Source organism: Pelophylax lessonae, assembly GCF_965119305.1.
Source record: "Pelophylax lessonae genome assembly, chromosome: 5".
NCBI classification, from domain to species: Eukaryota; Metazoa; Chordata; class Amphibia; order Anura; family Ranidae; genus Pelophylax; species Pelophylax lessonae.
The window spans coordinates 561,859,027-561,885,396 of NC_138772.1; the positions used below are offsets into that span (position 1 = coordinate 561,859,027).

The 26,370-nt window shown below is 47.9% G+C and overlaps 1 protein-coding gene across 1 annotated transcript in view; it reads left to right on the forward strand.

Annotated features, from left to right (window-relative positions):
* Positions 1 to 26,370, forward strand: part of LOC309556619 (SCO-spondin-like) — a 204,513-nt gene that overhangs the window by 31,050 nt on the left and 147,093 nt on the right. The window contains exons 17-29 of the mRNA XM_082259053.1: positions 2,182 to 2,347; positions 2,514 to 2,763; positions 7,622 to 7,802; positions 7,890 to 7,984; positions 11,902 to 12,158; positions 13,936 to 14,070; positions 14,722 to 14,924; positions 21,192 to 21,319; positions 21,399 to 21,508; positions 21,645 to 21,794; positions 22,697 to 22,790; positions 23,351 to 23,742; positions 23,949 to 24,179. Coding sequence (XP_082115179.1) covers positions 2,182 to 2,347; positions 2,514 to 2,763; positions 7,622 to 7,802; positions 7,890 to 7,984; positions 11,902 to 12,158; positions 13,936 to 14,070; positions 14,722 to 14,924; positions 21,192 to 21,319; positions 21,399 to 21,508; positions 21,645 to 21,794; positions 22,697 to 22,790; positions 23,351 to 23,742; positions 23,949 to 24,179 — 2,392 coding nt within the window. The remainder of the gene's footprint in view (positions 1 to 2,181; positions 2,348 to 2,513; positions 2,764 to 7,621; positions 7,803 to 7,889; positions 7,985 to 11,901; positions 12,159 to 13,935; positions 14,071 to 14,721; positions 14,925 to 21,191; positions 21,320 to 21,398; positions 21,509 to 21,644; positions 21,795 to 22,696; positions 22,791 to 23,350; positions 23,743 to 23,948; positions 24,180 to 26,370) is intronic.

Sequence of the window (26,370 nt, forward strand, 5' to 3'; positions counted from 1 at the left end):
TTTGCCAGAAACTATATATTGTAAAAACAATTCACCAGTATAACCAGGCTGGGTGAGGAGGCTCATCTGACCGGGACAACTTACAACAGAGCAGTGTAGAGACAGCAGTCTGAGGATTCAGTGTTGCAGACGGGGTCTCCTACGAGGAGCGGAATGTGGCCTGGTCGGTCCAACCCAAAGGGGCAGCTTGTTGAGATAGACGTCCCTTCTTCACTGGAACCTTTCCCTTTCGCTAGTGCTGTCCCTGACAGACGGGTAAGCTATCCCTACACTGGCCACTTTTAAAAAGCATGCCAAAACCCGGGTCAGAGTCTTAAAGAGGTTGTAAACCCCCCTTAATGACTTGTGCCTATAGGTAAGCCTATAATAAGGCTTACCTATAGGTACTGTAAATATCTCCTAAACTTGCACCATTTAGGAGATATTTACATTGCATGCAGCTGATGACATCATCGGCGCATGCGCTCTGAAGGAATGGCCACCCGTGCCGTTCCTTCAGTACCCTGTGCCGTGAACAGTTGCTCCCGCACGCATGCGTGGGAGTGATGTTGTGACGGAATCCGTACACCACCGACTGGGTATCTCTGCCAGTAACCTGCTTCCTAAGCTCTGTAACACGGGATCCGTGATTCTGGCTATAGTTACCCCAAGAACTCGACAGTACAAGTTTTGGAGTGAAACCAGAATGAACAGTTTATTGAACCAACTTTCAGACTTTTATATACACTTTGAGAATACAACATGAGCAATTACATAGATCCACCCACCACATCACACAATGGTTTCTATACGATCCCCAATACACATTTCTCTGTGTAATTAAATCCCCTAGCAGACAGACAGGTGGGCTCATTAGCACACTTAACAATAGGTGAATGGAAAAGCTGTCTCAGACCCTATTTTAGACAAAAGCACTTCAATGATTAGCAGACATGGTATCTCTCATAGTTCATAGACGCCCAAATTAGGAGCTGCACTTTCTGTGCCTGACAGTGTAAAGAAATAAGATAGATCTCCATATTTCCTGAGAGGTATTGTTAATGCATATTATTGTCCCATTTGAAGGAGTCCAAACCATATTCTCAGTGTTCACCACCCTCTTGGTCACCCTGCATCCATAATAGACGCAGGGTGACTTAAACATAAGAGAGCCCCATAAGGCTGGGCATGGTGCCCCCCAACCTCTCTAAAGGAATTTGGGGTCCACAACCCCCATGCCCAAAGTGACTCCTGTCACAGATGTCATCATGCCTCCGGCCAATCAGATGGCCGGAGGACGCGAACCAGGAAGTAGAACGACCCAAAATGTCTGCAGTGTTACAGGTAAGCGGGCAGCACTGCGGGGGCTTTGTTCTAAGGTAAGTATTTCATAATGGGCTAGTATGCGATGCATACTAGCTCATTATCCCTTTGTCTTTTTAAATTTTTTTTCTGAGGTTTACAACCTCTTTAAATAGACTCTGCCTAACCCAAGATGGCCACCAGGGTCACATGGGACAAGTACATCCAACTGGATCACTGCCCCATGTAACCAATAGTCATAGAGAAACCCAGTTTTTCTCAACTTCCTCTCCGATATGCATTGCCGCTGCGGTAGAGCACCATCTGCAGTGGAGAATATAGACTGCACCTGCCTAAACACAGTCACTCCCAAATTAAAAGGAATTGTGCACAGCTGCAGAATCAGTGGGAGCTGGTAGCATACAAAGGTTGGACCTAGGGTTGGAGACTTCAGTCGTCCCTGGTTTCTACAAAGCCTCCGAGCTCCAAGACCCAAACCAGGATTTACCAAGCCCTGAGAAAACCACCAAGCTTGTCTTGTTGCTCTACATAACGCATGTCCTAGAGCCCCTCACGCTGTATGGGTAAGAGCCCCAGGTGACACTTATACCTTTTATGATCCTGTGATCTACTCTCTGCCCTCTAACTGTCATTTTCCACCCTGTCACAGTATACATTGTGTAACAAGGTACAGAATTTATTTGGCTGAATGTTGTGCATTTGTCTTTATCAAGAGATGCATTATGTGGACTTTTATGGCTAGTTATGTAGAGAGAACCATCTTTAAGTGTATAGTATTCGGTATGCTGGCTCTATTGTTGGATATGGATGGACTTATGCGGTCAGCAGTTGACTGGCTCTACGATGACCCTTGTATGTTTTCTGTTTTCTGGTTCCCAGGTATGTCACGACGTGGTGGAGTGGGAGCCGTTCCATCAGCTTTGTCTGTATGATGTTTGTGGCTGCTCATCCAGTAAGGATTGTCTGTGCAGCGCTGTGTCGGCATATGCCAGGCAGTGTGCCCAGGAGGGGACCATAGTGAACTGGAGGAACAAGACCTTCTGCCGTAAGTCTCAGATCTGCTATCTTCACTAGTAATTTTCCATTAAACCTTCTTAGCACCAATGGGGTCCCTTGTACTCTCTTATGTCACCTCTGTGAGGATCTTCTTCTCTTTTTGGGTGGTTTGTTGGGGGGATCTTCAGTCATGTGACTTGTTGTCTCCTTCTTAGCTGTCCAATGTACAGGTGGACAGGTGTACATGGAGTGCTCCACCTCCTGCAGGAAGACTTGCGCTGACCTCCGCTTGAATGAAGCCGCGTCATGCCAGGAGGTGAGCGGCTGTGTGGCTGGGTGTAACTGTCCAGAAGGCCTGGTCCTGGACGAAAGTGGACAGTGTGTCCCTCCGGCCATGTGTCTATGTTATCATGGAGGACATGCCCACCAGCCAGGGAGCTCTGTTCAGATAAGGTGCCAGAATTGGTAAGTCTTCAATGCAAATATTGTAAATGATGGTTTTATTGTCTTATAATATTATTGTCACAATTTTTTTCCCCTATGTCGTCCTGTCATATGAATTCACAACAGAATTGTCTATTATATCACCATTTCATTGAATTGTTTGGCCTTTACCTAACACTGCTGCTAGCAAAGAACCATCAGAGGTATCGGAGTCACTGGACACTCCCAGATCTCTTCTCACTGATGGAGGTGGAAGGATGGTTTCCTGGAAGAGGTAGATGGAGTAGTATGAAATGCTTGTGGAGCCAGAAGTGAGGTTGGGGGTCAGTGGAGGAAGACGATGTGGTCAGTGGAATAAGATGGTGTGGTTGATGGTAGAAGATGAAAGGTGATAGGGTCAGTGGTGAAAGATGATGGGGTTGAGAATGAAGGAGCCCTAGAGGAAGTTGATGAGGTCAGTGGTAGGAAATATTGTAGTAGGTGGAAAATAATGGTGGGGTCTATAGTGTAAAATTTTTAGGTCTGAGGTAGACGATAATGGCATTGGTGGTGGTAGAAGACAATGGGACCACAATGGTAGAAGATGAAGTGGATGGTGGTGGTAGATAGGAAATAATATGGTAGGTGAAAAATAATGGTGGGGTCCATAGTGGAAAATATTCAGATCTGAGGTAGAAAATTATAGCGATGGTAGAAGATGAAGTGGATGGTGGTGAAAGATGATGGGATTGTTGGTAGTAAAAGATGATGGGGTAGGTGGTCTTACAAGATGGTGAGGACAGTGGTGGAAGAGGATGGGGTAAGTGGTAGAATACAATGGGGTTGGTGGTAATATAAGATCATGATGGGGTAAGTAGAAGAAAATGATGAAGTCAATGGTAGAAAACAATGGGGTTTGTGGTAGTAGATGATTCAGTTGATGGTGGTATTAGAGTAGGTGGTCATGGTGGTAGATTATGTGGTTTGTAGTAGGAGATAACCGAGTTGTTGGAGGAAGCTGATGGGGCAGGTGGAAGAAAGTTATGGAATTGGTAGAAGAAGATACTGGGGTAGTTATGGTGTCACTTGTGGATGGAGTAAGTGGTAGGAGATGTTGACAGCACTGATGGACGATGAAGTCAGTAGTAGAAGTGTTTATCAGGTCAGTGGTGAGAGATGACAGATACACTGTCAGAAGATTTTGATTAACATCAAACATGTTCATGGTGAAGCTAAAAGTGTACAATGGCTGAATGTGATTGAAGTGATAGCAGAAGTCCGTGGATGCAGTTACAGGAAATATAGGATGTAGTGAAAGAAGATGTCAGTGGATGTATTGATATGGTAAGAGATGTCTTGGTCCTGTGGTAGGACATGTTGTTGGACAGGGCACAATGGTAGGAGACATAGTTGTATATATTGATAGGAGATGTCACTGGACACCGTAGTAGGAGATGTTGGTGGACACAGTGGTAGGGGATGTTCATAGACACAATGGCAACAGATATATTTGGACACAGTGGTAGGAGATGTTGGAATTGTCAGTGGACACGGTGGTAGGAGATGTCGGTGGACACAGTGGTAGAAGATGTTGGAGATGTCGGTGGACACAGTGGTAGGAGATGTTGGAGTTGTCAGTGGACACGGTGGTAGGAGATGTCGGTGGACACAGTGGTAGAAGATGTTGGAGATGTCGATGGACACAGTGGTAGGAGATGTTCATAGACACAATGGCAACAGATATATTTGGACACAGTGGTAGGAGATGTTGGAGTTGTCAGTGGACACGTGGTAGGAGATGTCAGTGGACACAGTGGTAGAAGATGTTGGAGATGTCGGTGGACACAGTGGTAGGAGATGTTGGAGATGTCGGTGGACACAGTGGTAGGAGATGTTGGTGGACACAGTGGTAGGAGATGTTGGTGGACACAGTGGTAGGAGATGTTGGTGGACACAGTGGTAAGAGATGTCGGAGATGTTGGTGGACACAGTGGTAGGAGATGTTGGTGGACACAGTGGTAGGAGATGTTGGTGGACACAGTGGTAGGAGATGTCGGTGGGCACAGTGGTAGGAGATGTCGGAGAAGTCAGTGGACACAGTGGTGTGAGATGTCAGTGGACTCAGTGGTAGGAGATGTCGGTGGACACATTGGTCTGAAATTCCGATGGACGCAGTTATAGGAGATGTTGGAGATGTCAGCTTACACAGTGGTAGGAGATGTAGGGGGACACAGTGATAGGAGATGTCAGAGATGTTGGGGGACACAGTGGTAGGAGATGTCGGTGGACACAGTGATAGGAGATGTCAGAGATGTTGGGGGACACAGTGGTAGGAGATGTCGGTGGGCACAGTGGTAGGAGATACTGGAGATGTCAGTGGACACAGTGGTAAGAGATGTTGGTGATTTCAGGGCGGCACAGTGGTGTAGTAGTTAGCACTTTCACCTAGCAGCAAGAGGGTCGCTGGTTCAAATCCCAACCACGACACTACCTGCCTGGAGTTTGCATGTTCTCCCTGTGCCTGCGTGGGTTTCCTCCGGGTACTCCGGTTTCCTCCCACACTCCAAAGACATGCTGGTAGGTTAATTTGGTCCCGTATAAAAAAAAATTGGCTCTACTATGTATGTATGAATGTGAGTTAGGGACCTTAGATTGTAAGCTACTTGAGGGCAGGGACTGATGTGAATGTGTAATGTATATGTAAAGCGCTACATAAATTGACAGCGCTATATAAGTACCTGAAATAAATAAATAAATAAATAAATGTCAGTGGACACAGTGGTAGGAGATATCGGTGGACACAGTGGTAGGAGATGTCAGAGATGTCGGGGGACACAGTGGTAGGAGAAATCGGAAATGTCGGTGGACACAGTGGTAGGAGATGTGAGAGATGTTGGGGACACAGTGGTAGGAGATGTTGGTGGGCACAGTGGTAGGAGATACTGGAGATGTCAGTGGACACAGTTGTAGGAGATGTCAGAGATGTCGGTGGACACAGTTGTAAGAGATGTCGCTGGACACAATGTTAGGAGATGTCAGAGATGTTGGGGGACACAGTGGTAGGAGATACTGGAAATGTCAGTTTACACAGTGGTAGGAGATGTCGGTGGGCACAGAGGTAGGAGATTTCGGAGATGTTGGTGGACAGTGGACACAGTGGTAGGAGATGTTGGAGATGTCGGTAGGCACAGTGGTAGGAGATGTTGGTGGACACAGTGGTAGGAGATGTCGGAGATGTCAGTGGACTCAGTGGTAGGAGATGTCGCTGGACACACTGATAGGAGATGTCGGTGGACACAGTGGTCTGAGATGCCGATGGACGCAGTGGTAGGAGATGTTGGAGATGTCAGTGGACACAGTGATAGGAGATGTTGGAGATGTCGGCTTACACAGTGGTAGGAGATGTTGGTGGACACAGTGGTAGGAGATGTCAGAGATGTTGGGGGAGGACACAGTGGTAGGAGATGTTGGTGGGCACAGTGGTAGGAGATACTGGAGATGTCAGTGGACACAGTGGTAGGAGATGTCAGAGATGTCGGTGGACACAGTTGTAGGAGATGTAGGAGATATCGGTGGACAGTGGACACAGTTGTAGGAGATGTCAGAGATGTCGGTGGACACAGTGGTAGAAGATGTCAGAGATGTCAGTGGACAGTGGACACAGTTGTAGGAGATGTCGGAGATGTTGGTGGACACAGCGGTAGGAGATGTTGGAGATGTCGGTGGACACAGTGGTAGGAGATGTCAGAGATGTCAGTGGACACAGTTGTAGGAGATGTCGGAGATGTCGGTGGACAGTGGACACAGTTGTAGGAGATGTCAGAGATGTCGGTGGACACAGTGGTAGAAGATGTCAGAGATGTCAGTGGACAGTGGACACAGTTGTAGGAGATGTCGGAGATGTTGGTGGACACAGCGGTAGGAGATGTTGGAGATGTTGGTGGACACAGTGGTAGGAGATGTTGGAGATGTTGGTGGACACAGTGGTAGGAGATGTCGGAGATGTTGGTGGACACAGTGGTAGGAGATGTCGGAGATGTTGGTGGACACAGTGGTAGGAGATGTCGGAGATGTCAGTGGACAGTGGACACAGTTGTAGGAGATGTTGGTGGACACAGCGGTAGGAGATGTTGGAGATGTTGGTGGACACAGTGGTAGGAGATGTCGGAGATGTCAGTGGACAGTGGACACAGTTGTAGGAGATGTCGGTGGACACAGTGGTCAGAGATGTCGGTGGACACAGCAGTAGGGGATATCGGTGGACACAGTGGTAGGAGATGTCAGTTGACAGAGTGGTAGGAGATGTCGGAGATGTCTGTGGACACAGCGGTAGGAAATGTCGGTGGACACAGTGGTAGGGGATATCGGTGGACACAGTGGTAGGAGATGTCGGTGGACAGTGGACACAGTTGTAGGAGATGTCGGAGATATCGTGGACACAGTGGTAGGAGATGTCGGAGATGTCGGTGGACACAGTGGTAGGAGATGTCTGATGAAATCACTCTATGGCCTGTTTTCTCAGCCACACAGGATAGGTTGATTTCATTGAATGTCTCAACCACATTACGACTTTTTCCAAGTTGCTGAAAATAATAATTTCCGGATTATTCACCAGGAGGGCAATCATCAGAACTAAGTAATGAGGAAGTTGCCCAACCAGCCATCTTATGTACTAAGCTTTATGTATCCTATGGTTCATTGATCATTATCTCTGTGGTATAGCAGTCTGTTTCTGCACTCTCACTGTCAGTCAGTCTTCAATGTCTGTCAGTCCTGGGTGCCTGGTGTTCCTCAGTCTCTCTGCCCCAGTTTCTCCCTGTCTCTCTGTCCCCGATGTCTGTCAGTCTCAGCAGTCTTTCTGGTTGAAGTTCTCTCTTATTTATCATGTTTCCTCTTTCAGTATCTGTGAGAATGGAGTTTGGAACTGCACAGGGTCCAGCTGCCCTGAAGTTGCCTATTGTCCCAGTGACTTGGTCTATAAATATGGATCCTGCTTGCTCACCTGTGACAACGTGGACCAAAACCAGACATGCGTTGATGCGGTGGATGGATGTGTGTGCCCGGATGGCACCGTACTTCTGGTCAGTCTTCATAGAAATACGTTTTGATCATTTCTGGCTGGATGTGCTTCACAGGTCTGATGTGATGTTATTTCCTTTCTGTGACAGGACAATCGATGTGTCCCCCCCGAGGGCTGTCCTTGCCATCACCATGGGAAACTCTACCAGCCCAACCAGACCATCAGCAAAGACTGCAACACCTGGTAAGCCTGGCAGGGAGGGCTCTCCGATAAGACTGTGCATTGCAGTGGCACTATAGTCAGCAGCGATGAGGGAATCCCATCATTTTGGTTTGACCTGAATTCAGTAAAATAAAATAAAAAATCCAAACTTGAGCTGCATTGATGTGGGCGACCATTTTTCAGGATCACCTTTTACACCTTGTGCTTGTTTTGTTGTCTCTTGAGATGAGTGTGGCCAGGCATTCTCAAACAGGGTTCCATGGAATCTGAGGTTTCCTCCACAGGGTTTTAGGTTTTCCTGCAAAGTTCCAGGACCAATGCCATACGGGAAAACAAGCAGGAAGACACCAATTATCTTAGATTCATGTAAACGTGGCATTCTGACCACCATCATAAGGGGTGCATTCATACCACTGACCAACAACGTAGGGGACATCTTCTCAATTGACCCCCAAAGAATTGTTTTAGGAATAGTTCCCCAAAACCTAAAGATTATTTTAGGGATTCCTCTGGGGAAAAAAGTTTGAGAAACATTGTGCCGGTTCACACTGAGGCGACACGACTTCGGGGGGCGACCTGTGAAGTTGCGCGCACCGCTGTGCACCGCGACTTCGGCGCAACTTGTAGGGACTTCACATAATGGAAGTCTATGCAAGTCGCTTCGAGGTCGCCCCAAAGTAGTACAGGACCCTTTTTCTAAGTTGGAGCGACTTGTGTCGCTCTTATTAGAACGGGTCCTGTACTACTCAATGGACCGCGACCAACCGCGACTTGTCAGGCTGACAAGTCGCCTGACAAATCGCGGCAGTGTGAATGGGCCAAGTGAAACGTGAAAACATCCCCTTGAAAAATGTAAAGAGTTTTGACAGGTTTTTTAAGGTGGGATTATTTTATTTTCATTTGATGTTCCTCTTCAACAACAAAATACATCAGAAAAAAATGAAGTAAAAAAAAGAAAAAGTGAAATTTCTTAAATAAACCTAAAAAAACCCAACCAAATACACTAAGAAAGCAAGTAATAAAACCGAGGGAAAGACTAAACTGATTTAAAAAAATGAGAAAAAAAAATATTTTGGGTCTTTTCCTTGGGGGTTTTTCTTTGTTTTGTTTTTTTTTTTTTAGGGAAAATAAGGAGAGATAATAATCTTGAACAATTGCTAAAAAAAAGTTGCAGAAAAAAACATAAACAACCCCACAAATGAGGAAGAATATATCTTTTTTTGTATTCTTTGTGTGTTTTCCAGTGTTTGGTGTATTTTGTTGGTATTTGATGTTTTGAGACAATATGGAAAAAAAGCAAACAAAAGTTCCAAATATAAAAAGCACAGGAACGTAGATTATAAGCTGAGTGTCGGCGTCAAACTACTTGTTCTGAAGTTGACGCGAACCATGCTTGGCTCGAGGAGTGGCAGGATCAAGCACTTGTATTGGGTATGAGAGGGGGTTACATATCCCACCACTAGGAGAATTTATAGCAGGCGGATGAACATGGAGAGGGAGAGAAGGTGGTGGTTAGGGAGATGGGAACGTAAAGGGATATCAGGAGGGGGGAATCCAACCAAAGGGGGCTCCCTCATTTTATTGTAATCTCATCTCAGTAGGGAAAAACCAAATGTCCATGTTTTAAGGTCAATGATGTCTAAAAGTAAAGCAGAAGCTCCATTTATTGGTAAATTGTACATCCTGGTCATACAATATAACCATCATTCATACACACAAGACATTCCAGCTCCACTACCCATTCCCAGGTTGTAGTCCTCCAGTTCCCAGGTATACCTGCCCTAGCAGCTAGGAGGAAACATCTCAGTAGGCATTTTGTGGTGAAAGCTATAGATCCAGGTGGTATTAAAACCCATGCGAGTTGTAGAAAGTGTTGTACCTCGCAAGAGGTAAAGTGGCCATGAGTGCCGAAAAAGGAGGGCCACGATGTGATCTTTGGACGTGTCTACTATATAGGCAACATTCTTCCGGGTTAGTCAGCGTAACGGAACAGGGCACCCCTGACTGGGTACCTCCATTGACAGATGCTCCTAGTGCTTCCCAAGGGCTCCAAGCACTCCACACCAGACACCATAACCACTTCAGACCCCACAAACCGCCGCAGCTTGGTTAGTCTTGGCATCTCCTACCCACCCTGGACCTATGACAAGGCTCCAGGTTCCTGTGGGTGAACCTCTCTTTCCCCAGAGAGTGCAGCAGAACAAGCTCTTACACAAGCTCTTACAAGAGCTCAGGGATTATCCAAGGGAGTATGGAGGACATAGCAATCCCTTGTAGCCGATTCCCCCAATGAGAGACAGGACTCTAGATTGAGGGTGAATTAACTCTCTTCTTCACCTTTATTGAAAGAAACACAGCTTTTTATATACAGTTTGAGAATACAACATGAGCAATTACACAGATCCACCCACCACATCACACAATGGTTTCTATACGATCCCCAATACACATTACTCTGTGTAATTAAATCCCCTAGCAGACAGACAGGTGGGCTCATTAGCACACTTAACAATAGGTGAATGGAAAAGCTGTCTCAGACTCTATTTTAGACAAAAGCACTTCAATGATTAGCAGACATGGTGTCTCTCATAGTTCCTGGACGCCCAAATTAGGAGCTGCACTTCCTGTGCCTGACAGTGTAAAGAAATAAAATAGATCTCCATATTTCCTGAGAGATATGGTTAATGCATATTATTGTCCCATTTGAAGGAGTCCAACCATATTCTCAGTGTTCACCACCCTCTTGGTCACCCTGCATCCATAATAGACGCAGGGTGACTTAAACATAGGAGAGCCCCATAAGGCTGGGCATGGTGCCCCCCAACCTCTCGAAAGGAATTTGGGGTCCACAACCCCCATGCCCAAAGTGACTCCTGTCACAGTCAGTACATCTCCTGGGACATGTGGAAAGATGGAGACTTAATAGAACAGTGATACCACCTGAAAAATACCAACTTTAAAGAGACACTAATATATACTGTATATAACAATTAAATAAACCAGAAACTACAACAGTTTTCTGTCTCTTTACATTTTACCAGTTTTATTCAATTATTATTGGAATTTACCAAAATTTCAAGCAAGTGCTGAACATAGAAGCTCAAACCAACCTAAAATAGACATAGAGTAGAGTGTGAAACCTCTTTGTATTCATTCAAATGGTGTTGGAACACTTTGGTTACTGCAGTGCCAAGAAAATGCGGTCTGGTAGACTAAAATTAGTCCTGTAATGGGAATCGGGGCCACATCTCCGATAACGTCTGGTTCACCTGATGACGTTACAAATACAGACTATTAGGTTGAGGCCTATAAATACCTTGGATATGGTGATGTTAGTGAACGAGATTAGAAGAAGAGAAGGTTAGAAAATAAATGAGGTCTACGGGAAGAGGGGGAAATCGAATAGAAAAAGTCTGGAAGGTAGTATCAGGGAAAAGGATGGGGCAAGACACTAGAGATACTTAGTAGGGGTCAGTGGGGGGTTCCCCATGCCATTTGGGTGACAATAGCATGGACCACAAATGACCATCAAAAATGGTCCCTTGTAGACTTAACCATAATTAAAAATGACATTTGAAAAATGTGCTCAAATTAAAACTCTGGAAATTTTGGGAAAATTTAAGTCTGTCCTGAATTGATGGTTGGAATTATGTTATGCCCTTCCAGTTGAAAATAAATCAGTTTCCCGGCTGGTGTTTGTGAGCCACTGACCTGGAAAATGTTTAAAAATCATGAGTTTGGGCTTCATTTGGTACATGCTGGTCTGTGACTCAGAAAAGCCGCAATATACATAAATGGGATTGGCAGGGGAGGGTTCTGATTGGCTCTGGTGGCTGTGGTAGGATTATTGGAACATTGTTAGTTGGATCATATTGGCCGTATTCTGAGTGAATGTCGATGTGTCAGATACAGATGGCAGCGTCTTCTTTTTCCCGCAGTGTGTGTAAGGACCGCCGCTGGGAGTGCACTGACCACCAGTGTGCCGGACTCTGCACCGCAACTGGCGATCCTCATTACATCACCTTCGATGGAAGATCGTTCACCTTCCTGGGAGATTGCCAGTATGTCCTGGCCAGAGAAAACCATGGACTCTTTACTGTCACCACCGAGAACGTGCCGTGTGGCAGCAGTGGGATCACCTGCACCAAATCTGTAGTGGTTATGATTGGAAATACCATTGTTCACCTGCTAAAAGGTGGGTGAGATGTGGAGAGGGTACCAGAAATGGGTAGGAAGAGGGTACTGGTGATGGGTAGATGGTGGGGTACTGGTGATAGGTAGGGAGGGGGTACTGGTGATCGGTAGAAGGTGGAGTACAGGTGATAGGTAGGGAGGGGGTACTGGTGATTGGTAAAAGATGGCGTACAGGTGATAGGTAGGGAAGGGGTTCTGGTGATGGGTAAAAAGTGGGGTACAGATGATAGGTAGGGAGGGGATATAGGTGATAGGAAGAAGGTGGGGTACAGGTGATAGGTAGGAAGGAGGTACTGGTGATAGGTAGAAGGTCGGGTACAAGTGATAGGAAGGGAAGGTACTGGTGATGGGTAGAAGGTGGGGTAGAGGTGATAGGTAGGGAGGGGCTACTGGTGATTGGTAGAAGGTGGAGTACAGGTGATAAGTAGGGAGGGGTTACTGGTGATGGGTAGAAGGTGGGGTACACGTGATAGTTAGGGAGGGGTTACTGGTGATTGGTAGAAGGTGGGGTACAGGTGAAAGGTAGGGAGGGGTTACTGGTGATTGGTAGAAGGTGGAGTACAGGTGATAGGTAGGGAGGGGTTACTGGTGATGGGTAGAAGGTGGGGACAGGTGATAGGTAGGGAGGGGTTACTGGTGATGGGTAGAAATTGGGGTATAGGTGATAGGTAGGGAGGTGGTATAGGTGTTGAGGAAGAAGGTTGGGTACAGGTGATAGGTAGGGAGGTGGTACTGGTGATGGGTAGAAGGTTGAGTACAGGTGATAGGTAGAGAGGGGGTATAGGTGATGGGAAGAAGGTGGGGTACAGATGATAGGTAGGGAGGGGGTCCCGGTGATTGGTAGAAGGTGGGGTACAGGTGATATACGTAGGGAGGGGGTATAGGTGTTGAGGAAGAAGGTTGGGTACAGATGATAGGTAGGGAGGGGGTACTGATGATTGGTAGAAGGTGGAGTACAGGTGATAGGTAGGGAGGGGGTATAGGTGATGGGAAGAAGGTGGGGTACAGATGATAGGTAGGGTGGGGGTACTGGGGATGGTTAGAAGGTTGAGTACAAGTGATAGGAAGGGAAGGGGTACTGGTGATGGGTAGAAGGTGGAGTACAGGTGATAGGTAGGGAGGGGGTACTGGTGATTGGTAGAAGGTGGAGTACAGGTGATAGGTAGAGAGGGGGTATAGGTGATGGAAAGAAGGTGGGGTACAGATGATAGGTAGGGAGGGGGTACTGGTGATGGGTAGAAGGTTGAGTACAAGTGATAGGAAGGGAATGGGTACAGGTGATGGGTAGAAGGTGGAGTACAGGTGATAGGTAGGGAGAGAGTACTTGTGGCTTACAGTACAAACTAAGGTACGTAGGTATGGATCATAGGGTTGCCACTGATGAGTATGTGGGGGGTACCAGTAATGGGTAGGAAGGGGATACTGCTGATTGATAAGTAGAGGGTACCTGTGATGGGTAAGAAGGGCGGTACCAGTGATCAGCAAGAAGGGGGTACTGGTGATGGGTACGTTAGATAACCGCACACACATACCCATCTGAATGTTGGCGTAAAGAGATTTTCAATTGAATTGTATGGAAGGTCCCCACATGCTGCAATAATCATGAAATATGATTGGATTCTGTAGAGTTGTCACATGTGTGACTGCCTCTCCTGGCTGGATGGGTGTAAGCGCTCCCGGCTCCTTGTATTCCCTGGAGTACATCACACAAGGGTAGACATGTTGGGATAGTCCGCATATGATGTATTGTATTAAGATGGCGGGCGATCTCTCCTCAGGTAAAGAAGTGACGGTGAATGGAGTGGGGGTGAGACTTCCCAAGATGTACAGCGGGAACGGAATTCTTCTGGAACAAGCTGGACTCTTCACCATCCTCATCACTCAGCTGGGACTCAGCGTTCTCTGGGATGGAGGTGAGCCTCGATATACGGCACATCCTGTATGAATGTCAAAGTGTCAGCTCCTATATATATATAGGTTCACACGTGTGACTGTCTGGAGGTTCACACGTGTGATTGTCTGGAGGTTCACACGTGTGACTGTCTGGAGGTTCACACGTGTGACTGTCTGGAGGTTCACACGTGTGACTGTCTGGAGGTTCACACGTGTGACTGTCTGGAGGTTCACACGTGTGACTGTCTGGAGGTTCACACGTGTGACTGTCTGGAGGTTCACACGTGTGACTGTCTGGAGGTTCACACGTGTGACTGTCTGGAGGTTCACACGTGTGATTGTCTGGAGGTTCACACGTGTGACTGTCTGGAGGTTCACACGTGTGACAGTCTGGAGGTTCACACGTGTGAGTGTCTGGAGGTTCACACGTGTGATTGTCTGGAGGTTCACACGTGTGATTGTCTGGAGGTTCACACGTGTGATTGTCTGGAGGTTCACACGTGTGATTGTCTGGAGGTTCACACGTGTGACTGTCTGGAGGTTCACGGCATCCCTTGTGCCCAAAACCTTCTCCACATGTGAACCGGGTCACCTGTCCTGGATTCCTGCACCTCGTCCAGGTGACCCACTGACTGTTCTGGTATCCTGATAACATGGTTCCTTCCCTCCAGGGACCCGCGTCTACGTCAAACTGGATCCATCGTTCCGGGGGAGGGTCAGCGGACTGTGTGGGAACTTTGATGGGGACACGGAGAACGATTTCACCAGCCGTCAGGGAATCGTGGAACCCACAGCCGATCTGTTTGGAAACAGCTGGAGGATGAGCCTGTTGTGTCCGGAGGTTCATAGCGATGACTTTGAGCACCCGTGTACGGTACGGCGGACATCTGGTCACACCGCGTACTCCTTATGTAAAGGGGGGGGGCAGTAGACTCTATGTAATAGGGGGGGGGGCAGTAGACTTTATGGAAAGGGGGGCACAGTAGACTCTATGTAATAGGGGGGGGGGCAGTAGACTCTATGTAAAGGAGGGTAATAGACTTTATGAAAAGGGGGGGCTGTAGACTCTATGTAAAGGGGTGCAGTAGACTCTATGTAATAGGGGGGGGGCAGTAGACTCTATGTAATAGGGGGGGGGCAGTAGACTCTATGTAATGGGGGGGGGGGCTGTAGACTCTATGTAATGGGGGGGGGGGCTGTAGACTCTATGTAATAGGGGGGGCAGTAGACTCTATGTAATAGGGGGGGCAGTAGACTCTATGTAATAGGGGGGGGCAGTAGACTCTATGTAATAGGGGGGGCAGTAGACTCTATGTAATAGGGGGGGCAGTAGACTCTATGTAATAGGGGGGGGCAGTAGACTCTATGTAATGGGGGGGGCTGTAGACTCTATGTAATGGGGGGCAGTAGACCCTATGTAATGGGGGGACAGTAGACTCTATGAGATGACGTAGGGTTCTGTAGCTGTATCATTCAGGGTTGGGTCACCCCAAAAGTGTTGCAGCAGATACAGATCTCATGATATTTCCAGTGAGACTCGGTGTGGTCGGGACTCTCAGTGGTCACAGTTCTTTGTGTGTCGGATTAATGCGGTCCCGCCCCATCTTCACTGTGACACAGCTCCCCAAGAACCTCATCTTTCCTATGGAGATCAGGCACAGGGTGTTGGGGGGTCTCCTGGTTTACTTTTTATTGTTCTTCTACAATTCCAGAGGGTTCATTATAGAAAGGAAGATAGAAAGGAAGATGCTGTACATTCTGCCAACCAGCTAGAACTTTGAATTGCCCAATCTATGTAAGAAATGGCCATACACCCAGAGACCCAGACATACGTTACCTGCCAAGAGCCCCACCAGGGCCTCTCCAATCCACCATCAAGAGACTGCCCACACTTAGCAGGAATATCATTGGTGAGGGAAGGAGGAACAGATATGTGATTGCTGGAGAGAGGTGGGACCAAAATCTGATTTGGGAAGACAGGTTGTTGGTACACAGATATGGTTGGAGGAGATGGTGGGACACAGATATGATTGGTGGAGGGTGGTAGGACACAGATATGATTGGTGGAGGGTGGTAGGACACAGATATGATTGGTGGAGAATGGTGGGACACAAATTTGATTGGTGGAGGGTGGTGGGACAAGGATATGATTGGAGGAGAATGGTGGGACAGATATGATTGGAGGAGGGTGATAGGACACAGATATGATTGGAGGAGAATGGTGGGACACAAATTTGATTGGTGGAGGGTGGTGGGACAAGGATATGATTGGAGGAGAATGGTGGGACAGATATGATTGGAGGAGGGTGGTAGGACACAGATATAATTGGTGGAGAATGGTGGGACACAAATATGATTGGTGGAGGGTGGTGGGACACAGATATGATTGGAGGCGGGTGGTAGGACACAGATATGATTGAAGGAGAACGGTGGGACACAAATATGATTGGAGGAGAATGGTGGGACACAGATATGATTGGTGGAGGGTGGTGGGACACAGATATGATTGGAGGAGAATGGTGGGACACAGATATGATTGGAGGAGAATGGTGGGACACAGATATGATTGGTGGAGGGTGGTAGGACACAGATATGATTGGTGGAGGGTGGTGGGACACAGATATGATTGGTGGAGGGTGGTGGGACACAGATATGATTGGTGGAGGGTGGTGGGACAAGGATATGATTGGAGGAGAATGGTGGGACAGATATGATTGGAGGAGGGTGGTAGGACACAGATATGATTGGTGGAGAATGGTGGGACACAAATATGATTGGTGGAGGGTGGTGGGACACAGATATGATTGGAGGCGGGTGGTGGGACACAGATATGATTGAAGGAGAACGGTGGGACACAAATATGATTGGAGGAGAATGGTGGGACACAAATATTATTGGTTGAGGGTGGTGGGACACAGATATGATTGGAGGAGAATGGTGGGACACAGATATGATTGGTGGAGGGTGGTGGGACACAAATTTGATTGGTGGAGGGTGGTGGGACACAGATATGATTGGAGTAGGGTGGTGGGACACAGATATGATTGGAGGAGAATGGTGGGAGACAGATATGATTGGTGCAGAATGGTGGGACACAAATATGATCGGTGGAGGGTGGTGGGACACAGATATGATTGGAGGAGGGTGGTAGGACACAGATATGATTGAAGGAGAATGGTGGGACACAAATATTATTGGTGGAGGGTGGTGGGACACAGATATGATTGGAGGAGAATGGTGGGAGACAGATATGATTGGTGCAGAATGGTGGGACACAAATATGATCGGTGGAGGGTGGTGGGACACAGATATGATTGGAGGAGGGTGGTAGGACACAGATATGATTGAAGGAGAATGGTGGGACACAAATATTATTGGTGGAGGGTGGTGGGACACAGATATGATTGGCGGAGAATGGTGGGACACAGATATGATTGGCGGAGAATGGTGGGACACAGATATGATTGGAGGAGAATGGTGGAATACAGATATGATTGGTTGAGAATGGTGGGACACAGATATGATTGGAGGAGGGTGGTGGGACACAGATATGATTGGAGGAGAATGGTGGGACACAAATATGATTGGAGGAGAATGGTGGGACACAAATATTATTGGTTGAGGGTGGTGGGACACAGATATGATTGGAGGAGAATGGTGGGACACAGATATGATTGGTGGAGAATGGTGGGACACAAATTTGATTGGTGGAGGGTGGTGGGACACAGATATGATTGGAGGAGAATGGTGGGAGACAGATATGATTGGTGCAGAATGGCGAGACACAAATATGATCGGTGGAGGGTGGTGGGACACAGATATGATTGGAGGAGGGTGGTAGGACACAGATATGATTGAAGGAGAATGTTGGGACACAAATATGATTGGAGGAGAATGGTGGGACACAAATATTATTGGTGGAGGGTGTTGGGACACAGATACGATTGGAGGAGAATGGTGGAATACAGATATGTATGAAGGAAAATGGTGGGACACAAATATGATTGGAGGAGGCTGGTGGGACACAGATAGGATTGGTGGAGAACGGTGGGACACAGATATGATTGGGGGAGAATAGTAGGACACAGATATGATTGGAGGAGGCTGGTGGGACACAGATATGATTGGTGGAGAAAAGTGGGATACAGATATGATCGGAGGAGGCTGGTGGGACACAGATATGATTGTTGGAGGTTGGTGGGACACAGATATGATTGAAGGAGAATGGTGGGTGGGATACAGATACAATTGGAGGAGTATGGTGGGTGGGACACAGATATATTTGGAGGAGTAAGGTGGGTGGGACACAGATATGATTGGAGGAGTGTGATGGACTGCCTGGCACCCAGCCTGTGTGTTTCCGTCAGTATACAGCTTCCTCCACTCTGGAACCAGGTATTATAGCTGAATATTGCACCCAAGAACTAGACGACACTAGCTTAGGTGCAAACTGGAACTCACTTTATTGAACATTCACACAGACTATATAGCACACAAAATCAGGTAAGAGATTGATCACATTATCCAAAACAATGCAAACTGTAAACAGTAACAATTAGTCATCTAGACAAGCCTATGAGACTCTGACCTGTCTACCTGGACAGTCCGGCATCAGTTCCCCAGAAAGAAGACCCAGGGTTGGCCAAATCTCATTACCCAGCTTTCACTTGTATAATCTGTCCAATAGACAAGTCATTATAAAACAATCATACAATCTTCCATCAGCCCTATACAGTGAAATTCATTTATCTTCATCGATCTCTTGAGGGATATTGTTGATGAATATTTCTGTGCCAAGTGACGGAGCCTCTCCAACCCAGTCTGCAGAAGGGACACCATATTCCCTCTGACTATTACCCTGTACAAGATTAATATTTCACATATTGCACCTTTCCATCCACTCCAGAAGGGAGGCTTTATTTTCATTATTTAGAGAATGAATCCAAGCCTCGCTCTCAGTGTCCATCGTGTGGTTGTCTATCATTAGAGAATGAATCCAAGCCTCGCTCTCAGTGTCCATCGTGTGGTTGTCCATCATTAGAGAATGAATCCAAGCCTCGCTCTCAGTGTCCATCGTGTGGTTGTCTATCATTAGAGAATGAATCCAAGCCTCGCTCCCAGTGTCCATCGTGTGGTTGTCTATCATTAGAGAATGAATCCAAGCCTCGCTCCCAGTGTCAATCGTGTGGTTGTCTATCATTAGAGAATGAATCCAAGCCTCGCTCCCAGTGTCCATCGCATGGTTGTCTATCATTAGAGAATGAATCCAAGCCTCGCTCCCAGTGTCCATCGTGTGGTTGTCTATCATTAGAGAATGAATCCAAGCCTCGCTCCCAGTGTCAATCGTGTGGTTGTCTATCATTAGAGAACGAATCGAAGCCTCGCTCCCAGTGTCCATCGTGTGGTTGTCTATCATTAGAGAATGAATCCAAGCCTCGCTCCCAGTGTCCATCGCATGGTTGTCTATCATTAGAGAATGAATCCAAGCCTCGCTCCCAGTGTCCATCGTGTGGTTGTCTATCATTAGAGAATGAATCCAAGCCTCGCTCCCAGTGTCCATCGTGTGGTTGTCCATCATTAGAGAATTAATCCAAGCCTCGCTCCCAGTGTCCATCGTGTGGTTGTCTATCATTAGAGAATGAATCCAAGCCTCGCTCTCAGTGTCCATCGCATGGTTGTCCATCATTAGAGAATTAATCCAAGCCTCGCTCCCAGTGTCCATCGTGTGGTTGTCTATCATTAGAGAATGAATCCAAGCCTCGCTCTCAGTGTCCATCGCATGGTTGTCTATCATTAGAGAATTAATCCAAGCCCTGCTCCCAGTGTCCATCGCCTGGTTGTCCATCATTAGAGAATGAATCCAAGCCTCGCTCCCAGTGTCAATCGTGTGGTTGTCTATCATTAGAGAACGAATCGAAGCCTCGCTCCCAGTGTCCATCGTGTGGTTGTCTATCATTAGAGAATGAATCCAAGCCTCGCTCTCAGTGTCCATCGTGTGGTTGTCCCTCATTAGAGAATGAATCCAAGCCTCGCTCCCAGTGTCCATCGTGTGGTTGTCAATCATTAGAGAATGAATCCAAGCCTCGCTCCCAGTGTCCATCGTGTGGTTGTCCATCATTAGAGAATAAATCCAAGCCTTGCTCTCAGTGTCCATCGCGTGGTTGTCCATCATTAGAGAATGAATCCAAGCCTCGCTCTCAGTGTCCATCGCATGGTTGTCTGTCATTAGAGAATGAATCCAAGCCTCGCTCCCAGTGTCCATCGTGTGGTTATCTATCATTAGAGAATGAATCCAAGCCTCGCTCTCAGTGTCCATCGTGTGGTTGTCAATCATTAGAGAATGAATCCAAGCCTCGCTCCCAGTGTCCATCATGTGGTTATCTATCATTAGAGAATGAATCCAAGCCTCGCTCTCAGTGTCCATCGTGTGGTTGTCTATCATTAGAGAATGAATCCAAGCCTCGCTCCCAGTGTCCATCGTGTGGTTGTCAATCATTAGAGAATGAATCCAAGCCTCGCTCCCAGTGTCCATCGTGTGGTTGTCTATCATTAGAGAATGAATCCAAGCCTCGCTCCCAGTGTCCATCGTGTGGTTGTCTATCATTAGAGAATGAATCCAAGCCTCGCTCCCAGTGTCCATCGTGTGGTTGTCCATCATTAGAGAATGAATCCAAGCCTCGCTCCCAGTGTCCATCGTGTGGTTGTCCATCATTAGAGAATGAATCCAAGCCTCGCTCCCAGTGTCCATCGTGTGGTTATCTATAATTAGAGAATTAATCCAAGCCTCGCTCTCAGTGTCCATCGTGTGGTTGTCCATCATTAGAGAATGATCTGCTCTCTCCATAGGATCAGAGGCTGAACTGAGCTCTTTACCATGATCTGACACAGAGAAGCAGACAATGACCCCAGTCTCCTCTATAGGCCATAATCAGTGGGTCGGAGGCTTGGCCCTAGTCCTCTCCGAAAGCCCCTGTCCCAGTTGGGTCTGTCACAAGGAGTATGGTGGGTGAGACACAGATATGATTGGTGGAGGATGGTGGGATAGAACTGTGATTGGTGGAGGAACTTTGAGTAATGGGCAGACTGTGGCATCATTAGATGGTGAGGTGACCTCCTTTGGCCTTGTGTGTTCCTCTCTCAGGAGAACAGTCACCGGGTCACCTGGGCGAGGAGAAGCTGCGGCGTCCTCATGCAGCCGGTATTCTTGCCGTGTCATCAGGAGGTCCCCTGTCAGCAGTTCTATGATTGGTGTGTGTACGACGCCTGCGGGTAGGTGACATCAGAGGAGAGTCGCTGTATGTTCAGAAGATGTGACACCACAGACCACTTACCTCTTCTGTCCTCTCAGGTGTGACTCTGGTGGTGACTGCGATTGTCTCTGTACGGCCATTGCCACATACGTGGAGGAGTGTAACAAGCGTGGGATCTACATCCGTTGGAGGACGCAGGATCTCTGCCGTATGTATTCCCATGTGATGTTATGCATGCTGAGTCTTGTAGTTCCACTGCGACCAACGAGCCCCCTAATAGCAGGAGATTGTAGAAGTTTGCTGCATACATGTACATAGGAGGTCTAACGATCACTCTCTTCCAGCAATGCAATGTGATAATGGTCTGGTCTATGAAGCCTGTGGACCCGCCTGTCCCCGCACCTGTAAGAACATGGCCCAGGAGCCAGAGGAGCGATGTGCGTCTGCGTCCTGCGTGGAGGGCTGCTTCTGTCCGCAGGGGAAAGTCCTGCATGGTGAGCAAATGGTGGCCATTATTAGCTTTCAGAGTGATATTTGGTGGGTGGAGGGTGACACCTTCATACATGAAATGCCGGACGCTGAGCTCAGTGTGTGAACGTGCAGATAGTCCTCCTGGGTACAGATAGTGTTCTTGGGTGCAGATAGTACTCCTGACTGCAAATAGTCTTCCAGGGAGCTGATAGTTCTCTTGACTGCAGATAGTCCTCCTGGGTACAGATAGTCCTCCTGGGTGAAGGTAGTCTTCGTGGGTACAGATAGCCCTCCTGGGGGCAGATAGCCCTGCTGAGTGAAAGTAGTCCTCCTGGGTGAAGGTAGTCTTCGTGGGTACAGATAGTCCTCCTGGGTGAAGGTAGTCTTTGTGGGTACAGATAGCCCTCCTGGGTGAAGGTAGTCTTCATGGGTACAGATAGTCCTCCTGGGTGAAGGTAGTCCTCCTGGGTGAAGGTAGTCTTCGTGGGTACAGATAGCCCTCCTGGGTGAAGGTAGTCCTCCTGGGTGAAGGTAGTCTTCGTGGGTACAGATAGTCCTCCTGGGTGAAGGTAGTCTTCGTGGGTACAGATAGCCCTCCTGGGTGAAGGTAGTCCTCCTGGGTGAAGGTAGTCTTCGTGGGTACAGATAGCCCTCCTGGGTGAAGGTAGTCCTCCTGGATGAAGGTAGTCTTCGAGGGTACAGATAGTCCTCCTGGGTGAAGGTAGTCCTCCTGGGTGAAGGTAGTCTTCGTGGGTACAGATAGCCCTCCTGGGTGAAGGTAGTCCTCCTGGGTGAAGGTAGTCTTTGTGGGTACAGATAGTCCTCCTGGGAGCAGATAGTCCTCCTGGGAGCAGATAGTCCAGTGACAGTCATGTGTTGTATAGTACAGGGGTTGATGAGTGTCTCCTCTTTCTCCATCACACAGAGGGAAGGTGTGTGGAACCCTCGGAGTGTCCATGTTTTTGGGACAATCTTCCATTCCCGGCCGGAGCTGCCGTACAGCAAGGCTGCCACAACTGGTAGGTCCCTGTGTGCCCCCCTTCCCCTCTGTCCTGTCCTGGGGTCTACTCTCTGCCCCTGTCACCATCTATCCATTTAGGGGGAACCGTTCCATTCCAGGCCAGGTCATAGCTACAGCCATACAAGCCCATGCAGCTTATAAGGGTTTTTTGTTATATTTGTTTAAAAATCCCAGTTGATCCTGCCAAACATCCAGTGCTGCCCTGCACCCTCCTCACGGTTATCTCCATCATTGTAATTAGCCCTCCCAGCAATCTCTGTGGGCTACAAACCACCTTCCTCCTATGGTACAGAGACGAGGAGAGGGGCGGGCTTCCGGATGACAACCTTTCTCCCCCATAGATACAGTGAGTGAGTGTTGTCACCCTAGGACAGGAAGTGTGCTAGTGGGAGATGAGGAGAGGGGCTGGGTTCCAGGTGACAACCCTTTTCCTTCATAGATACAGTGAGTGAGCGTTGTCATCATAGGACAGGAAATGTGTTAGTGGCGGGATCAGGAAATGGAATGCCTCCACCATCTTGGATATTTCTTGGATCTCACCGAATTCTCTTATTGCAGCTCCTGTCTCTCCGGTGTCTGGCGATGTCCCAATGAGCCATGCTCCGCCTCCCGCTGCGGTAGCGATGAATTCGCCTGTCACCTGAGCGATCGTTGTGTGCCCGGCGCCTGGGTCTGCGACAATGAGGATGACTGCGGGGACGGCTCTGATGAAATCTGCTCCCTGACCTGCACCCCGCGGGAGTTCCGCTGTGCCAATGGCCAGTGCGTTCCCCTGGTGCACCGCTGCGATGGCAGAGCCGACTGCGCCGACCACTCGGACGAATGGGGGTGCCCCGCGCCAGCCTGCAGCAGCTCCGAGTTCCGTTGCGCCAACGGCCGCTGCATCCCACTCTCTCACGTTTGCGATGGCGACCTGGACTGCGGATTTGCCGATGACTCCGACGAATCAGGTGACACAGATGTGAATAGACAGGTCCTCTTTCTTTGTCTATTTTTCTAATTGGTTGATGTGGATCATTTCCTATTTCGCTGGGAATAGCCGTTAATCTGTGGTCACATTGTGGGTGGAGCACCATGGACGGGCCCAGTGGTCTGACCACAGGCGGAACTCCACCCATCATAAAATTAATTGTCTTACTCTGTCTTCGCTGTCCAGGCTGCTCCCCGGGCTGCAGCTCCGCCCACTTTCACTGCTCCCTGGGAAAGTGCGTTCCCTACGTCCACCGCTGTGACGGCCATGACGACTGCGGAGACCTTAGCGACGAGAGAGACTGCCTCTGCCAGACCAGCCAGTTCCAGTGTCCGGATGGGCTGTGCATGCCGAAGGAGAAGGTGTGCGATGGTCACAGGGACTGTACCAATGGAACCGATGAGGTCGTCTGCTCAGGTAAGGTGGCCCAATCTATGAAACAACCAATGGCATTCCAGGACAGGTAGAGGGTCATCCTTTGCTGGGATGACTCATGAGAAGCTGGTTGGCCCCTTCACATTTCTGTACCGAGTATTTTATCTTCTATGTCTGATTTTTTTGGGGCGTCCACATGGGAGCCGAAGAAGGTTCCCGGGTTATAGTGCTAGTCAGAATATCATTGTTGGCACTTGTGTAGGATTGGCGATGTGTCCTCCTGGGTTCCAAGTCTTAGTGGTAGTCAGGATTTCATTGTTGGCTCTTGTGTAGGATTGGCGATGTGTCCTCCTGGGTTCCAAGTCTTAGTGGTAGTCAGGATCTCATTGTTGGCTCTTGTGTAGGATTGGGGATGTGTCCTCCTGGGTTCCAAGTCTTAGTGGTAGTCAGGATATCATTGTTGGCTCTTGTGTAGGATTGGGGATGTGTCCTCCTGGGTTCCAAGTCTTAGTGGAAGTCAGGATATCATTGTTGGCTCTTGTGTAGGATTGGCGATGTGTCCTCCTGGGTTCCAAGTCTTAGTGGTAGTCAGGATATCATTGTTGGCTCTTGTGTAGGATTGGCGATGTGTCCTCCTGGGTTCCAAGTCTTAGTGGTAGTCAGGGTATCATTGTTGGCTCTTGTGTAGGATTGGGGATGTGTCTTCCTGGGTTCCAAGTCTTAGTGGTAGTCAGGATTTCATTGTTGGCTCTTGTGTAGAATTGGCGATGTGTCCTCCTGGGTTCCAAGTCTTAGTGGTAGTCAGGATATCATTGTTGGCTCTTGTGTAGGATTGGCGATGTGTCCTCCTGGGTTCCAAGTCTTAGTGGTAGTCAGGGTATCATTGTTGGCTCTTGTGTAGGATTGGGGATGTGTCTTCCTGGGTTCCAAGTCTTAGTGGTAGTCAGGATTTCATTGTTGGCTCTTGTGTAGAATTGGCGATGTGTCCTCCTGGGTTCCAAGTCTTAGTGGTAGTCAGGATATCATTGTTGGCTCTTGTGTAGGATTGGCGATGTGTCCTCCTGGGTTCCAAGTCTTAGTGGTAGTCAGGATCTCATTGTTGGCTCTTGTGTAGGATTGGGGATGTGTCCTCCTGGGTTCCAAGTCTTAGTGGTAGTCAGGATATCATTGTTGGCTCTTGTGTAGGATTGGGGATGTGTCCTCCTGGGTTCCAAGTCTTAGTGGTAGTCAGGATATCATTGTTGGCTCTTGTGTAGGATTGGTGATGTGTCCTCCTGGGTTCCAAGTCTTAGTGGTAGTCAGTATATCATTGTTGGCTCTTGTGTAGGATTGGCGATGTGTCCTCCTGGGTTCCAAGTCTTAGTGGTATCTGCAGGGTTGGTGATATGTTCTCCTTGGTTTTGGGTTGATGTGGGTTTTGATAGATAGAGTCAGTCAAGGATTGTTGGGTGTTTTGTTGTTCCCAATTCTGTACTATTCAGGGATGTGTCGTTCTGGATCTTGGTGGTAGGTGGTCAATGATGGTTGGCTCATTTGTGGCTTTTATCGCTTTAATATCGTAGGGTCGGGGATGTTTCCTGCTGGGTTCTGAATCTTCATGATAGACAGTCTATGGTTGTTGGTTGCTGTGTGGTTTCTATTTCAGTGCTATTGTAGGGTTGGGGACGTGTCCTCCTGGCTTCCTTGATCTTAATGGTAGACAGTCTATGATTGTTGGTTGCTGTGTGGTTTCTATCTCTGTATTATTGTAAGGTAGGAGACATGTCCTCCTTAGTTCTGTAAGTAGATATAAACTACACAGGAATCAACAATGGTGGACTGACTACCACTAAGACCCAGAACCCAGGTAGGGAATGTGTTCTCCTAGGTCTTGGGTCTTGGTGGTAGTCAGTGTATAATCATTGGCTCTTGAATAGTTTCTATTGCTATAATATTGTAGGTTTGGGGACATGTCCTCCTGGGTTCTGGGTCTTAGTGGTAGTAATTGTAGACTTCTATCTCTGTATTATTGCAGTGTCAGGGAAGTGTCCTTCTGGGTTCTGGGTCTTAGTGTTGATCAGTCTCTTTTTGTTGGCTCCTGTGTGTCTTCTATCTCCTTATTATTGCAGGGTTGGGAACCTGTCCTCTTGGGTTCTGGGTCTTAGTGGTAGTCATTGTTGGTTGCTGTGTAGTTTCTATCTCTATAATATTGTAGACTCAGGGACGTGTCCTCCTGGGTTCTGGGTCCTAGTGG